This window comes from Primulina huaijiensis, chromosome 7 (genome assembly GCF_012295235.1).
Source record: "Primulina huaijiensis isolate GDHJ02 chromosome 7, ASM1229523v2, whole genome shotgun sequence".
Lineage (NCBI taxonomy): Eukaryota > Viridiplantae > Streptophyta > Magnoliopsida > Lamiales > Gesneriaceae > Primulina > Primulina huaijiensis.
Window position 1 is genome coordinate 7,866,270 of NC_133312.1, and position 16,413 is coordinate 7,882,682.

At 36.0% G+C, this 16,413-nt stretch overlaps 1 protein-coding gene across 1 annotated transcript; it reads left to right on the forward strand.

The window, feature by feature from the left end:
* The first annotated feature begins 3,071 nt into the window (after nt 1-3,071).
* LOC140981562 (uncharacterized) lies at nt 3,072-5,588 on the forward strand. The gene is made up of 9 exons (XM_073447993.1): nt 3,072-3,276; nt 3,360-3,665; nt 3,759-3,907; nt 4,010-4,207; nt 4,391-4,402; nt 4,525-4,593; nt 4,939-5,072; nt 5,180-5,270; nt 5,367-5,588. Exons 1-9 carry the CDS (start codon nt 3,072-3,074, stop codon nt 5,586-5,588), a joined length of 1,386 nt encoding a protein of 461 aa, XP_073304094.1.
* Nucleotides 5,589-16,413: the final 10,825 nt, after the last annotated feature.

Sequence of the window (16,413 nt, forward strand, 5' to 3'; positions counted from 1 at the left end):
GTTTAATTGTGTTTTCTAGTTTTATTCGACTTTAATTTACTGGCCATAAATTATTTGTCATCTGATTAATTCTACAACTCGGGAGAAGGACTAGAATTATATATCATTAGAGACACATCGTTAAATATTTATATTGTTCGAAAGGTGTATAACTTTAACGAAGCTTAGGTAAGATCATCGTTTGCATATATCATCTAAACTTAGATTCTTATTAGGAATGTTTGAATCAAAGTTTGAATGATATAATTTTTTCGTCATTTGAGAAATGGGGATTAAAATAATTAAGTGTTCTTGGCTATTAAATGTTTGGAATTCATAGATATAATTCTTATTAAGAATGTTTGAATTATACAATTTATTCGTCACTTGGGAAAGGGGGAATAAAATAATTAAGTGTTCTTGGCTATTAAACGTTTAGAATTCATGGATATAAATGCAACCGAGAATGGTTATCGTGGAAACTAAATGAAATCACTCATCTAGATATTTTTTCTAATTGATATTTTTCAATTCGGCGATTAGATTAATATTTATTTGCAATTAATTCGTTTTAAGTAGACCAAATCATTAATTGATTCTTCTATATAAAGTCATGACTTTTTTTAATTACAAGCATTGGAATATGCTTATTAATACACTCATTGGAGAACGATTCTTTACTCTTTTATATTAAAACTTGACAACCGTGCGCTTGCAAGCAGAAAATACGCAACAAATTTTTGGCGTCGTTGCTGGAGAGTGTCAAATTTAAATTTATATCAGTATTGTTACCAATTAGTCTAGATTTTAATTTAGAGTTGTTTTTATTTTACTTTATAATCACTTATTTGTTCATTTTCTCTGTTCGACAGTGCATGCGAAGATCGCAAAGTCCTGACTTGCTTATCTTTGATCCTGAGATCGAAAGAACTAAACGGGGATTAAGAAAAGCGAGAAGAGAAGAGAAGAGACCCAAGAAATGGCCGAAAACAAAAAAGACGCTAGACAAAACCTGCCAGAAGCTATACCCATCAGAGATCACTTCCGAACAGTGATCAACACACATTATTCTGGGATTGTTCGGGGGACAATAAATGCAAACAACTTAGAGCTGAAGCCTGCACTGATAAATATGGCTCAACAGAACCAGTTTGTGGGAACCACCACTGCTGATCCTTTTGATACCTCTTGTCCTACATAGTAAAATTCAAATATTTAAAATGAGTTTATAATGGGCTACAATGGACTTCTATAGTAACTTGGGTTATCATTTTAGTAAAGCGAGGACAAATACGAAATAGTTGCTATAGGGACCCATTGTGTGCAGTCACACAGGCGTGAGCTATGGCTCGAAGCGTGACAGAATGGTATCAGATTCGGTCACCGACAAGGAACACCAGAGAAATAAGTGCTATGCGGGGCAAAGTGCTACGTGCATGGAAGCCACTTCTTGAACCTGCGGGGCAAAGTTCTACATGACGGGAGCCACCTCTTGAACATGTAGGAGCCAAGCCACCTCTAGATTCTCAGCGCTCGTGGATCGAGGGGTCAGGCCGTGACGAAGACGTCGCGCTCTGAAAAAAGGGTGGGTGTGATGCCTCTTTTCCCACATGGTAAAAATCAAAGATTTAAAATGAGTTTATAATGGGATACAATGGACTTCTATAGCAACTTGAGTTAATCATTTTCGTAAAGCGATGATGAATACAAAGTAGTTGCTATAGAGGCCCATTGTGTGAAGTCATGCAGGCGCGGGCCCGGGCTCAGTGCTTGACAATCCTCACGTTCATTGAGGATTTTCTTGGATATTACAGATAAGGTAAAGATTAATAATGTACCTGATGATATTATTAGACTGCGTTTGTTTTCGTTTTCTCCCAGGGACCAAGCATGAGGATGGCACCAATCGCTTCCCTTGGGGAGTATCACAACATGGCCGGAGTTGGCAACGAAGTTTCTTGCTAAGTATTTCCCCCTGCGAATTCTGCACAGTTGAAGATCGAGATCAGAACTTTTAGGCAGGCTGACTTTGAGCAGTTGTATGAGGCATGGGAACGTTATAAAGAGTTGTTAAGAAGGTGCCCGAATCATGGTTTTGAAGGGTACAAATTGAATTATTCTACAATGATCTGAATGGACAAACACGAGGAACTATGGATGCTACGGCTGGTGGCAAGATCTTTGCCAAATCTCATGATCAAGCTTATAACTTGCTTGAGCAGATAACTATTAATAGCTACCAGTGGCCGTCTGAAAGATCAAGTGTGAAGAAGGCAAATGGAGTTTATGCTGTGGATCCTATAAACTCATTGACTGCGCAAGTATCTACACTGACCACACAAATAGCAGCTATGAATAAAGTGAGCACATCAGACACTGAGGTACTGGTTGTTGTTGAAGAATCACATCTTCCTGAAGAAGCTCAATACATCAACAAGAATTTTCGTGGCTATCGAGAATATCAAGGTAACCCTCCCCCTAATACTTATCATCCTGGTTAGAGAAATCATGAGAATTTTTCATATGCAAATAATAAAAATGTGTTGAATTCTCCACCGGAGTTCAATACATCAAAGGGGGATGGGAAGCCATCATTTGAGGACCTGGTAGGTACATTTATTGTTGAATCTAGTAAAAAGATGGCTAGGATTGAGTCTCGTCTTGACAGTATGGAGACTCACATAGGAAATATGGGTGCCAAGATGAAATCTTTGGAGACACAAATTGGACAGTTGGCCAATACATTAAGAGATCATAATAGAGGTCAATTCCCAATTAATACTGAAGTTAATCCAAAGGAGCAGTGCAAGGTAGTTACTTTGAGGAGTGGAAAAGAATTTGAGGTTCAAAGACCCAAAGAGAAAGTGGAAAGTGAGAAGATAGTTGAAGGGGAAGAGTGTAAGGATAGAAATTAGAAGTAAATTGAGGAATCCAAGACTGAAGTCGAAGCTGAACAAACTCATATACTGAAACCAACCCTTCCATACCCTCAGAGGTTTAAGAAGAAGAATATTGATTATCAGTTTGCAAAATTTCTAAAAATTTTTAAGAAGATTCACATCAACATACCATTTGCTGATGCTTTGGAGAAAATGCCAAATTATGCAAAGTTCATTAAAGATGTGATGTCTAAGAAGAAGAAGCTACAGGAGTTTGAAATAGTAAAACTGACTGAGGAGTGTAGCGCCATTCTTCAAATAAAGTTACCACAGAAATTAAAAGATTCAGGGAGTTTTACTATTCTTTGCTTTATTGGTGGTGCTCATGTTAATAAAGCTTTATGTGATTTGAGAGCAAGTATTAATCTTATACCATTTTCTATATACAGGGACTCGGAGCTTAGGGGGGAAAACCAAGCACCATAACTCTGCAACTTGCAGATAGGTCACTCACATATCCTCGTGGAATAGTTGAAGATGTCTTGGTAAAGCTGGACAAGTTTATGTTCCCTGCTGATTTTGTGATACTTTTTATAGAGGAAGATCAAGATGCTCCACTGATTTTTGGGAGACTTTTCTTAGCAACCGGCAAGGCATTGATAGATGTACACAAAGGAGAACTCACCTTGAGAGTTGGTGGGGAGGCTGTTATATGCAACATCTATAATGCCATCAGAGCTAATGACGAGGTGAGTACTTGTAAAAGCATTGATATAATTGACTCGTGTATTGCCGAGGTTGGTGTGGGTAACATAGTAGAAGATCCATTAAAAAGATGTATTTCTAGTAATATCTATAGAGTTGATGATGATGATTGGGAAGTGAAAGAGTAACTTTTAGCTCTTGAGGATTTGCCCAAAGTGAAAGAAGCCTCGCAGGAGAAGCTAAAAGGAGACGAGTATACAGAGGTAATCCCTTCTTCCCCTGCCTTTAAGGAATTTTCAAGCCATCTTTGCTATGCATTCTTTTGTGAGAAGTCGACATATCCGGTAATTATCTCTTCTTCTCTTACTTTAGATGAAAATGATAAATTGTTGAGAGTGTTGCGAGAATTTAAAACTGCATTAAGATGGTTGAATTATGATATTAAGGGAATTAGTCCCACTATATGCATGTACAAAATTCTGATGGAGGAGTCATATACTCCTTATGTGGATCACCAGAGGAAGCCGAATCAAGCCATGAAAGAGGTAGTGAAGAATGAGGTACTGAAATCGTTAAATGTTGGTGTGATTTATGCTATTTCTGACAGTAGTTGGGTGTCTCCTATGCAAGTTGTACCTAAAAAGGTGGAATAACTGCGGTAAAAAACGAAAATGATGAACTAATATCTACTCGTACTGTGACTGGCTGGCGAGTATATATTGACTATAGGAAGTTGAACAATGCCACACGTAAAGATCATTTTCAATTGCTTTTTATTGATCAGATGCATGATATACTTGTTGGTTATTGTCATTATTGTTTTTCAGATTGGTATTCAGGTTATAACCAGATTGTTATAACACCATAAGATCAGGAAAATACTACTTTCACGTGTCCCAATGACACGTTCGCTTTTAGGAGGATGTCTTTTGAGCTATGCAATGCACCTGCTACTTTTCAGATGTGCATGATGGCCATATTTGCGGACATTGTGGAGGAAATCATGGAAGTCTTCATGGACGACTTCTCGGTATTTGGCTCTTCGTTTGATCACTGTTTACATAACATATCCCTTGTTTTGCAGAAATGTCAATAAAAGAACCTAGTTCTTAATTTGGAGAAATGTATTTTTATGGTCCAAGAGGTTATTGTTTTTGGACATAAAGTGTCTTCTAGGAGATTAGAGGTAGACAGAGCCAAAGTGGTTGTAATTGAAAAACTTCTCCCACCAAAGAACATCAAAAGAATAAGGAGATTTCTAGGACACGCTGCGTTTTATCGTAGATTTATTAAAGATTTCTCTAAGATCTCTAAACCTCTATGTAATTTGCTTGAAAAAGAGTTTAATTTTATCTTTGACGATGACTGTCTGCAGGCATTCGAAATCAAGAAAGCATTGGTGACAACACCAATTATGATAGTGCTGGACTGGAAGGAGCCATTTGAATTAATGTGTGATGCGAGTGATTATGCAGTTGGCGCTGTACTGGGCCAAAGAAGAGAAATGAAGTTTAGGGCAATTTACTACGCAAGTCGCACCATGGATGTGGCACAACAAAACTACACAACTACTGAAAAAGAGATTCTGCAATAGTATTTTCCTTTGAAAAATTCAGGCCCGATCCTATCGGCACAAAGGTAGTTGTTTTTACTGACCATGCAACTATTTGCTACCTATCAGCCAAGAAGGATGCAAAACCACGCTTGGTAAGGTGGATTTTGCTGCTGCAAGAATTTGACTTCATTGTCAAAGATAAGAAGGGAAGTGAGAATCAAGTGGTAGACCACTTGTTGAGAATTTAGTTAGAGGAGAAGAAAGAAGATGGAGCCATAAAAGAAGCATTTTCAGATGAAAAGCTCTTCAAGGTAAATTCTGTACTTCCTTGGTTTGCTGATATTAATAATTTTTTGTCTGGTGGTGTTCTTCCTCCAGGGTTAAACTATAATCAAAAGAAGAAATTCTTCCATGATATTAAATTCTTCCAATGGGACGACCCATGTGTGTTCAAGAGGTGTGCTGGCTAAGTTATTAGGAGATGTGTGGATGGAGTCGAAGCACATGAAATTCTAGAGCAATGTCATTCTTCACCGTATGGTGGACATTTTGGGGCATCACGAACAGCAGCTAAGGTATTGCAATCTGGTTTTTATTGGCTTTGTTTGTTTAAATTTAGCTATACCTTAGTGAAACCATGTGATAGATGCCAGAGATTAGGAAACATCTCTAGGCGTCATGAATTACCATTGAAAACATTTTGGAAATGGAACTTTTTGACGTTTGGGCCATAGATTTCATGGGACCTTTTCCCTCTTCTTATGGTCATTCTTACATTTTATTAGCTGTGGATTATGTCTCGAAATGGGTGGAAGCAATTGCCACAAATACTAATGACGCTCGTGTTGTAGCTAAATTCGTGCACAAGAATATCTTCACCGGGTTTGGAACACCGAGGGCCATCATAAGTGACAAAGGTACGCATTTTTTCAATAAAATTATCAACTCACTTTTGGCTAAATACAGTGTGAATCACAAAGTGGCACTAGCATATCATCCTCAGTCGAATGAACAAGCTGAAATATCCAACCGAGAAATTAAACAAATATTGGAGAAGAATGTCAACAATAACCAGAAGGATTGGACCATTAAGTTGGATGATGCGTTGTGGGCTTATCGGACTGCATTCAAGACGCCTATTGGGATGTCTCCCTATAGGCTGGTTTTCGGTAAAGCGTGCCACTTGCCGCTAGAGTTGGATCATAGAGCTTTTTGGGCAGTAAAGAAGTTGAACTTTGATATGAAAGCTTCTGGCGATATCAGAAAATTGCAGTTGAATGAGATGGATGAATTTCACAATGAAGCATATGATAATGCCAAGATCTACAAAGAGCAAACCAAGAAATGGCATGATAAAATCATTGTGCAAAGGGAATTTGAACTAGGACAACATGTGTTACTTTTTAATTCTCATCTCAGACTGTTCCTAGGTAAGTTGAAATCGAGATGGTCAGGATCGTTTACAGTAGAGGAAGTGCACCCATAAGGAGCAATCGAGCTCAAATGCAATGATGACAGAACGTTTAAGGAGAGTGACCAAGGAGTGAAGCATTATTTTGGAAACGAGGTGCAAGAATTGCAAGAATTGCACATTGCAAAATAAACTAGCAAAAGTTCAAGTTTGGGACATTTGATAAGTGCAAGAATTGCACATAATTTACAATAGAATCCATTTGAATTATGTTAGTTTCGAACAAAATTATGCGTTTTTTGGGTTATTTTGAATGCCAATACAAGAATGGAGAAAAATATGTACATGAAGCCACATTGATGCAAGAAAACAGAAGATTGCGTGTGGACGTGCAGTACCTGTGCAGTCGCACGCATAGAAAAACACTACGCGGACAAAGCTGCGCATCAACCCGCACCAGATCATGCGCAGCCGCGCGCGTAGAGTTACAAAAGAAAGACGAAAGGGCACGAGCGGCCACGCCAGATCACGCGCAGGCCCGCGCGCAGGCATACGCACAACTCTAGAGAAAAACCTAGAACAAAAAGGATAGCCGTTTTCATGAAGAAGAAAGGTGAGAGAAACGCAAAGCACGTGGACGAGAAGAAGAATTGGAGCGCAAGAATTGATCGCAATGACGAAGAACGATGAATCTGGGGACAGAGACGCCACTTCTGATTTGTTATCTAATTATTTTGCCTTCAATTTCTTGTGTTTGTGATGTCTAGACTTTCAAACACGTGTTTTTTTTTTAGATTTCGTTATGAGCTAACATTTCCATTCTAGAGGATGACGCAGCTTTGGTTATACGATGATTCTGACTCAATTGTTTATATGATTGAACTCCCTTTGGTTTAATTGTGTTTTCTAGTTTTTGTTCGACTTCAATTTATTGACCATAAATTGTTTGTCATCTGATTAATTCTACAACTTGGGAGAGATACTAGAATTATAGATCGCTAGAGACACATCATTAGATGTTTATATTATTCGGAAGACGTATAAATTTAGCGAGGCTTATGTAAGATCAGTGTTTGCATATATCATCTAAACTTATATTCTTATTAGGAATGTTTGAATCAAAGTTTAAAAGATACAATTTATTCGTCACTTGGGAAGGAAGGATAAAATAATTAAGTGTTCTTGGCTATTAAACTTTTGGAATTCATTAATATAAATGCAACAGGGAATGATTATCGTTGAAATTAAGTGAAATCACTCCTTTAGATATTTTCTCTCATTAATGTTTTTCAATTCGATGATTAGATTAATATTTATTTTAAATTAATTCGTTTTAAGCATATCAAATCATTAATTGATTCTTCTATATAAAGTCGTGACTATTTTAATTACAAGCATTGGTATAATTTTATTAATACACTCATCGTGAGAATGATACTTTACTCTCTTATATTAAAACTTGAAAATTGTGCACTTACGAGCAGAAAATACGCAACAATACCCTTCTTATATTTTTTTTATTGCATTACATGATCAAAATTTGATTTCCTTGCTTTTAATTCATGGTATTGATGCACAAAGGGGCTGTCATTGTAGGGCCATTAAAAAAGGACATTTTTCAGTAGGTTTAAGGGTCCATAGAAACATGGCTAAGGCCTAGACAAGAAGGGTAATATGATGAACGAAAGTTGGGTTTTAAAGGGGCTTGGGTTTTGGTTTTGGTGTCTAGTGAGTTTCAGGCTGCGTGCCAGTGTAGGGACGTGTTCATGGGTCCTAAAAGATTTGATTCAGGGCCCTAGATGGATCAAGGGGCGGCTGGTACAAGGGCTAGAGCAGGAACGTGAGCTTGAGTTGCGCAAAGCTTCAAGGGCATGGCTTGATGGGTTGCAAGTGCATGGCTAGCTATGGCTGGTCCAGTAGAGTCCTAAGGATTTAGTCTAGGTCCTAGGATGGTTGTATAGGGTCTGGACATGATGGTTAAGGGCTAAGCTCGATGGATTTGAAGTTGGTTATGGCTAGGGTTCGAACAAGGGCAAGGAAAATTCAGTAGGCTGTCTAGGCTATTCCAAGGGTTATAATTTGCTTGATTTGGGTTGCATAGGATATGGTTATGTGTTAATAATATATGGTTAAAGTTTGGTAAAGTTTCGAGTTGATTCGAGTTAAAAACAGGATGTTGGTTCAAGTTTTAAAACGAATTGGGAAATTAGTCGAGGAGATTAAGTTTACGTTTAAAAAACATTTTTGGGTGTATTTTAAGGTGTTATGTTAAGTTTGGATGGATTCAGATCGATGTTTTAAGATCCAATGGTAAATTGGGAAAGTTAGGGTTTCAGGGGCAAAACGATCATTTTACACCTGAAAATGTTAGACGTCCTGGCAATGACCTGAATGCTATAATGAATGTTAAAATATAAATTTTAAAAGGTTATGGAATTTTATGATGGAAAACGACATATGCTAAAAGATGTGTTGCATGCTTGGTTTAAAAGAAAAATGTTATATGCATGAATTTTTAAGTGATGGATATGCTGAAAGGTTTTGAAGGAGGTTAATTGATTGTGACTAATACAAATGTGAAATGATATGATGATATGTAAGGCCAAGGCTCAGTTGACGTGTGAGAATGTAGCTGATGTCCCCGCCTCCTGGTACCATGGTTATACGTAAGATTGATCAATTGACTAATAGCTGATACGAAAGTCACAATTAATTATCTGAATTCAATGAAAGGAAAACGTATATGTATGTGATGAAAGTAAAGATTATGATGAAAGGAAAAATGTTTTAAGTCATATTAAAGTTATTTTATTAAAAATATTTCACTGTTGCTCCATATTTGATTTTTAAAGTGAGATAGAATATTATGGAACATCGTTCCGCCAAGAAAAAATCGAAGAACTTAGCTTCCTCTTCTTTTCCCTATGATCCTAACAAATTTTTGAATGGGAAAGCCCTCCGCATCTACAAAAATACTTTGTCTCAATCAATTATAAGGGAAAGAGGGCTCGATTTAACCTCTCTTGACTGTGTGGTAGTGGTAGAACTCGAGCAAAGGGGGTGGTTGGAACTCGCCCAATCACCGCCAGACGTTGTCATCTCTATACTTGTGTTGAATATCTTATAAGCCAAATAATCACCATTAAATCCCTTTGTGATCTATGTAAGTAAATTTGTATCTTAATGAAGTGTGGGTCGAACTGAGCTGAAGATTACTTGAGTTTATAAGGCGGGTGGGTATTGTGAATCTATTTGAGCATTCGATTGGGTAAATGAACATCGACATATCACACATGCACGTGACGCTTGAGTGATTGCGAATCACATGAAAATAAATAAGTTGGAGGCCAATGTCACTTTTTGCATATCCATGACTGATAGTTGTTAGCATTAATTCTTGATTGAATTTTTATTTTTATTTTTTATTTTGCTCGGGACTAGCAAAAGTTCAAGTTTGGGACATTTGATAAGTGCAAGAATTGCACATAATTTACAATAGAATCCATTTGAATTATGTTAGTTTCGAACAAAATTATGCGTTTTTTGGGTTATTTTGAATGCCAATACAAGAATGGAGAAAAATATGTACATGAAGCCACATTGATGCAAGAAAACAGAAGATTGCGCGTGGACGTGCAGTACCTGTGCAGCTGTACGCATAGAAAAATACTACGCAGACAAAGCTGCGCGTCAACCCGCACCAGATCATGCGCATCCGCGCGCGTAGAGTTACAGAAGAAAGACGAAAGGGCACGGCCACGCGCAGGTAGACGCACAACTCCGGAAGCTTGTGCGCGGTAGCGCCGGATCATGCGCAAGAAGTGTGCAAAGACAAACTCAGAGCCGCCACACATGAATAAAAAGAGAAAAACCTAGAACAAAAAGGACAGTCGTTTTTCTGAAGAAGAAAGGTGGGAGAAACGCAAAGCACGTGGACGAGAAGAAGAATTGGAGTGCAAGGATTGATCGCAATGACGAAGAACGACGAATCTGAGGACAGAGACGCCACTTCTGATTTGTTATCTAATTATTTTGCCTTCAATTTCTTGTGTTTGCAATGTCTAGACTTTCAAATACGTGTTTTTTTTTTTGATTTCGCTATGAACTAACATTTCCATTCTAGAGGATGACGCAGCTTTGTTAAAACGATGATTCTGACTCAATTGTTTATATGATTGAACTCTCTTTGGTTTAATTGTGTTTTCTAGTTTTTGTTCGACTTCAATTTATTGACCATAAATTGTTTGTCATCTGATTAATTCTACAACTTGGGAGAGATACTAGAATTATAGATCGCTAGAGACACATCATTAGATGTTTATATTATTCGGAAGACGTATAAATTTAGCGAGGCTTATGTAAGATCAGTGTTTGCATATATCATCTAAACTTATATTCTTATTAGGAATGTTTGAATCAAAGTTTAAAAGATACAATTTATTCGTCACTTGGGAAGGGAGTATAAAATAAGTAAGTGTTCTTGGCTATTAAACTTTTGGAATTCATTAATATAAATGCAACAGGGAATGATTATCGTTGAAATTAAGTGAAATCACTCCTTTAGATATTTTCTCTCATTAATGTTTTTCAATTCGATGATTAGATTAATATTTATTTTAAATTAATTCGTTTTAAGCATATCAAATCATTAATTGATTCTTTTATATAAAGTCGTGACTATTTTAATTACAAGAATTGGTATACTTTTATTAATACACTCATCGTGAGAATGATACTTTACTCTCTTATATTAAAACTTGACAATTGTGCACTTACGAGCAGAAAATACGCAACAATACCTTTCTTATATTTTTTTTATGGCATTACATGATCAAAATTTGATTTCCTTGCTTCTAATTCATGGTATTGATGCACAAAGGGGCTGTCATGGTAGGGCCATTAAAAAAGGACATTTTTCAGTAGGTTTAAGGGTTCATAGAAACATGGCTAAGCCCTGGACAAGAAGGGTAATATGCTGAACAAAAGTTGGGTTTTTAAGGGGCTTGGGTTTTGGTTTTGGTGTCTAGTGAGTTTCAGGCTGCGTGCCGGTGTAGGGACGTGTTCATGGGTCCTAAAAGGTTTGATTCAGGGCCCTAGATGGATCAAGGGGCGGCTGGTACAAGGGCTAGAGCTGGAACGTGAGCTTGAGTTGCGCAAAGCTTCAAGGGCGTGGCTTGATGGGTTGCAAGTGCATGGCTAGCTATGGCTAGTCCAATAGAGTCCTAAGGATTTAGTCTAGGTCCTAGGATGGTTGCATAGGGTCTGGACATGATGGTTAAGGGCTAAGCTCGATGGATTTGAAGTTGGTTAGGGCTAGGGTTCGAACAAGGGCAAGGAAAATTCAGTAGGCTGTCTAGGCTATTCCAAGGGTTATAATTTGCTTGATTTGGGTTGCATAGGATATGGTTATGTGTTAATAATATATGGTTAAAGTTTGGTAAAGGTTCGAGTTGATTCGAGTTAAAAACAGGATGTTGGTTCAAGTTTTAAAACGAATTGGGAAATTAGTCGAGGAGATTAAGTTTATGTTTAAAAAACATTTTTGGGTGTATTTTAAGGTGTTATGTTAAGTTTGGATGGATTCAGATCGATGTTTTAAGATCCAATGGTAAATTGGGAAAGTTGGGGTTCCAGGGGCAAAACGGTCATTTTACACCTGAAAATGTTAGACGTCCTGGCAGTGACCTGAATGTTATAATGAATGTTAAAATGTATATTTTAAAAGGTTATGGAATTTTATGATGGAAAACGACATATGCTAAAAGATGTGTTGCATGCTTGGTTTAAAAGAAAAATGTTATATGCATGAATTTTTAAGTGATGGATATGCTGAAAGGTTTTGAAGGAGGTTAATTGATTGTGACTAATACAAATGTGAAATGATATGATGATATGTAAGGTCAAGGCTTAGTTGACGTGTGAGAATGTCGCTGATGTCCCCGCCTCCTGGTACCATGGTTATACGTAAGATTGATCAATCGACTAACAGCTGATACAAAAATCACAATTAATTATCTGAATTCAATAAAAGGGAAACATATATGTATGTGATGAAAGTAAAGATTATGATGAAAGAAAAAAGGTTCTAAGTCATATTAAAGTTATTTTATTAAAAATATTTTTCAGTGTTGCTTGTGTATGTATATGTACTACTTGTTATTACGGTTAATGTTTGTTGAGTCAATAGACTCACTAGCTGTGAATGATGCAGGTGAGGATTTTTATGATGAGATGGCTGAACAAGCTGGACTGATGGTGCACATAACCCGAGAACATTTGCTAGTTTTTCTGCATTAGTATGATTTTAAAGTTTTTGATGATTTTTATGCTTATGAGTGGTTTTGAGAGGATTTAATAGTTTATGCTATTTTGAAAAATAATAGTTTTAGGTTTGGTATGACGGTTTACGATTTTATGTTTAGCACTGCGTTCTTTAGGATTTTTAAATAATAGGTTGGTTGGTTTATTCTGATAGCAAAAATATTTATATATATGTAAGTATATTCCACTGAATTTGTTAAAGGTAGGAAAAAAAATTTCTCTAGTATATTTAAAAAAAAACGAGTAGTAGACGTTTCACATGAATGTTATTTTTGTATTGAGTAGGTCCATAATGGAATCTAGAAGTGGTACTTTTAATCTTTTTTTTTTTTTGATCTTGTAAATATAAGAAGCAATTGTTTGTGATCTCAATCTATAGTAGGTGTAGTTTATGAATATATTTGTGAGTCTGCACAAAAATATTCACAAATTTCTCCTAAATCCATGATTATTCAATATGTAGCATAAGATATTCATGTCTCTGAACAATGATATTGTACTTAATATGATTCATCTTCATGTGTGTATAAAGCTTACGATAATCAAATTGAAGGCAGAGAAAAAATTTGAACAACTAAACAACTTAAATTTTGTGAAGTAAAATACATTTATTGTATATTAGATTTTTTTTTTTCATTTGTGTGTGAAGTTCAGGATGATCTTTTTTGATATTGTGTTAATATTTAATCAATGTGTCTTCAATTTTATATTAAATTAGTAAAGGTTGATGAAGAAAACACAACATCAAGGATGCATGTTATTTTAGGAAATGAGTTAAAAATTATGTTGCTGCTATAAGACATTCTTTTTGTATAAAAAAAATAACAGGGAAATTGTTATTGCTATTTGTAGGGGAAAAAAAAAATTGTTGTTGGAAAATTTATGCTTCAAAAGGCTTTTAATGATAGATGTTTGTAATAAAAAAGTTTAGCAATTTGGTGTACAGATGCATGTGTAGGTCATAATGATGCTATTTTTATTTGTATTATGCAATGGATGAGATCACCTTCTTTGTAATGAAAAATCAATGTTTTTGTGTCTCATGCCAACATAGTTCTATATTATACATTAATTATTCTAATTGTTGTTCACTTCGAACCTAATTTATTTGAACTTGGCAAGTTCACTTTGAATCTTAGTGGCTCAAATATGTTTCACTACGAATCAAATTTATTTTAAGTTGATAGGTTCAATCTTATTGTCCACGAATTTGTTGGATTTCTATGTGCCCAAACGCAGCGGAAGTTTAAAATTTTATTTTATTTTGACAATCAAAATATGTTTATATTTGGGCACTCGTATGGTTTTATCATAAACATTCATAGGGCGTTGGAATTTCATACCTTAGGTGAATTAATCACATGGCTCCAACTATTCCGGGTTTAGCGGAGATAGCTCTTGATGAAATCCCTACGAACTTTCTTCAAAAGCTTGTTTCCTTCTAATCAGGTCCACGACTAGATGATTTATTCCTCTTCCAATTTGCACTAGAAAATATGGAAGAGATTTTGCGTAGGAGAAAATATTTGAGAGACGGCTCAAACTATTTACTTCAAGGTGGTCGAAATTCTTTTTGAGAGGAGAGGAGAGGTTTTTAGAAAAATTATGAATGAATTCTTATCAACCCTAAGCCTCATACACATATATATAAGCTTATGGCCCATTAATAAATTAATTACTTAATGGGCTTAATCAATTAATTATTCTAGTCCAACTAGTTTAATTAGTTAATTAATCTTTTAAAGTTCAATTAAAAACCTTAATAATTTGTATGTTGGTCTTGTACTCTTACAAGCCCATAATACATACACCCATTACATTAAATTTAAATCATTTATAAATTCAACATTTGAATTTATTAAATTAAATCCATTATAAATTCAACATTTGAATTTATTATAAATTCAACTCCTTGAATTTTATTACCTCCAAAATTTAATATTCAATAAACTCAACTTTTGAGTTTAATAAATTAAATTCTCAAGTTTTATAAATTCAACACTTTGAATTTATTCTCTCCATATTTCATAAATTCAACTTCTTGAATTTATTATCTCATAAATTCAACTACTTGAATTTATTTTATCAAAATTTAATTATCATAAATTCAACTCCTTGAATTTACTATATCATAATATAAATTCAACATCTTGAATTGATTCTCTCAAAATTTAATTATCATAAATTCAACTCCTTGAATTTACTATAATATATAAATTCAACTACTTGAATTTATTCTCTCAACGGGAATAAATGATCCAGTACTTGTGTGACCCTCAATGGTTCAGGGATACAGCTAGCCGTGGGTTCACAACTCTTTGTGATTCAGAATAACACTTATTCTTATTCGAGCTTACCCTAGTTAGCCCCATTCTTTTCATCAACACCTTGATCAAGAATGTCAGAACTCATTTCTGATTGCACCCATCGGATCATGGTAAGAGCGTCTAGTAGCATCGCCCCATGATCCCCTAGGTATCGCTGATAGTGCCTACAAGAACCAGTCGATTATGATTAACGTACAGTACGGTCCCTTCATCTCATATATCCCGATCGAATCTGCAACCATTGGTTCATCGAGGGTTGCATATTAATTCGATAACTATGTGACAACTATAATAGTGGCATCGCGTGTACTATTGGAGAACTCTTTCTCTAACGTACATCTCATACTCTGGCCAGAGATTCCATGCACTATTATTACATCAGATCACATAGGATATCCACACCCGTAGGTGAGCGGTGAATCCCCGACTACAATGCACTGGCTCCTATATGTGTCGCAACTATACCCAACCTCGCCACCTGATGACTCTCCTGGAGCCGGTAAACGAGTCAAAGCACAGCCCTAGCATATAGAGCCTCAGTGTTGTCCCGGGTCGTAAGGACTAATGGTGTACAATCATAACCACGGACTTATCCTCTCGATGAATGATAACCACTTGGAAAGTCCGAGGGAGGGTTGTTCAGTATAATCATCATATGACTACCCATCTGTATGTTTGGACATCTCTATGCCCTTACCAAGAAACGCAGTACACAACATCACAGATGCTAGTCTCGAGCTCGAGCGACCTTTATCCCTGTTTTAGGCGGCTGAATCGACTAGGAACGAATTTAGAATATGCAGTGTTTACAAATGAGTTTCAACATCGAATTACGATTCATTTGTATTAAAGCATAATCAAGGACTTTATCTATGCTGCTTGCATGGGTATACAGATAAAGTACAACAAAACCATTAAAAAGTAAATTATATTATAATAAAGATTGTTTATTACAACTGAGTCAATAAATTCCCTAGCCAACAGTTGGCTTACAGGGCATCTACTCTAACAGAATTGAGTTTCTTGTACCCAAAATCTATGTGTTTGTGCCGTATGTATCACAAATTGTTTTACATTAAAAGTTAATTATTCCGAATAGATTCTAAACTTTATAGTTCAATGAAAGTGACCAAAAATTTTATCCCTGAAAGACAAACAATTTATGCTCAATTAAGGAGCATATGTGCTGAATTTTTTCGTGTGTTGTACCAGACCGCATGATCATGCATACTTTTT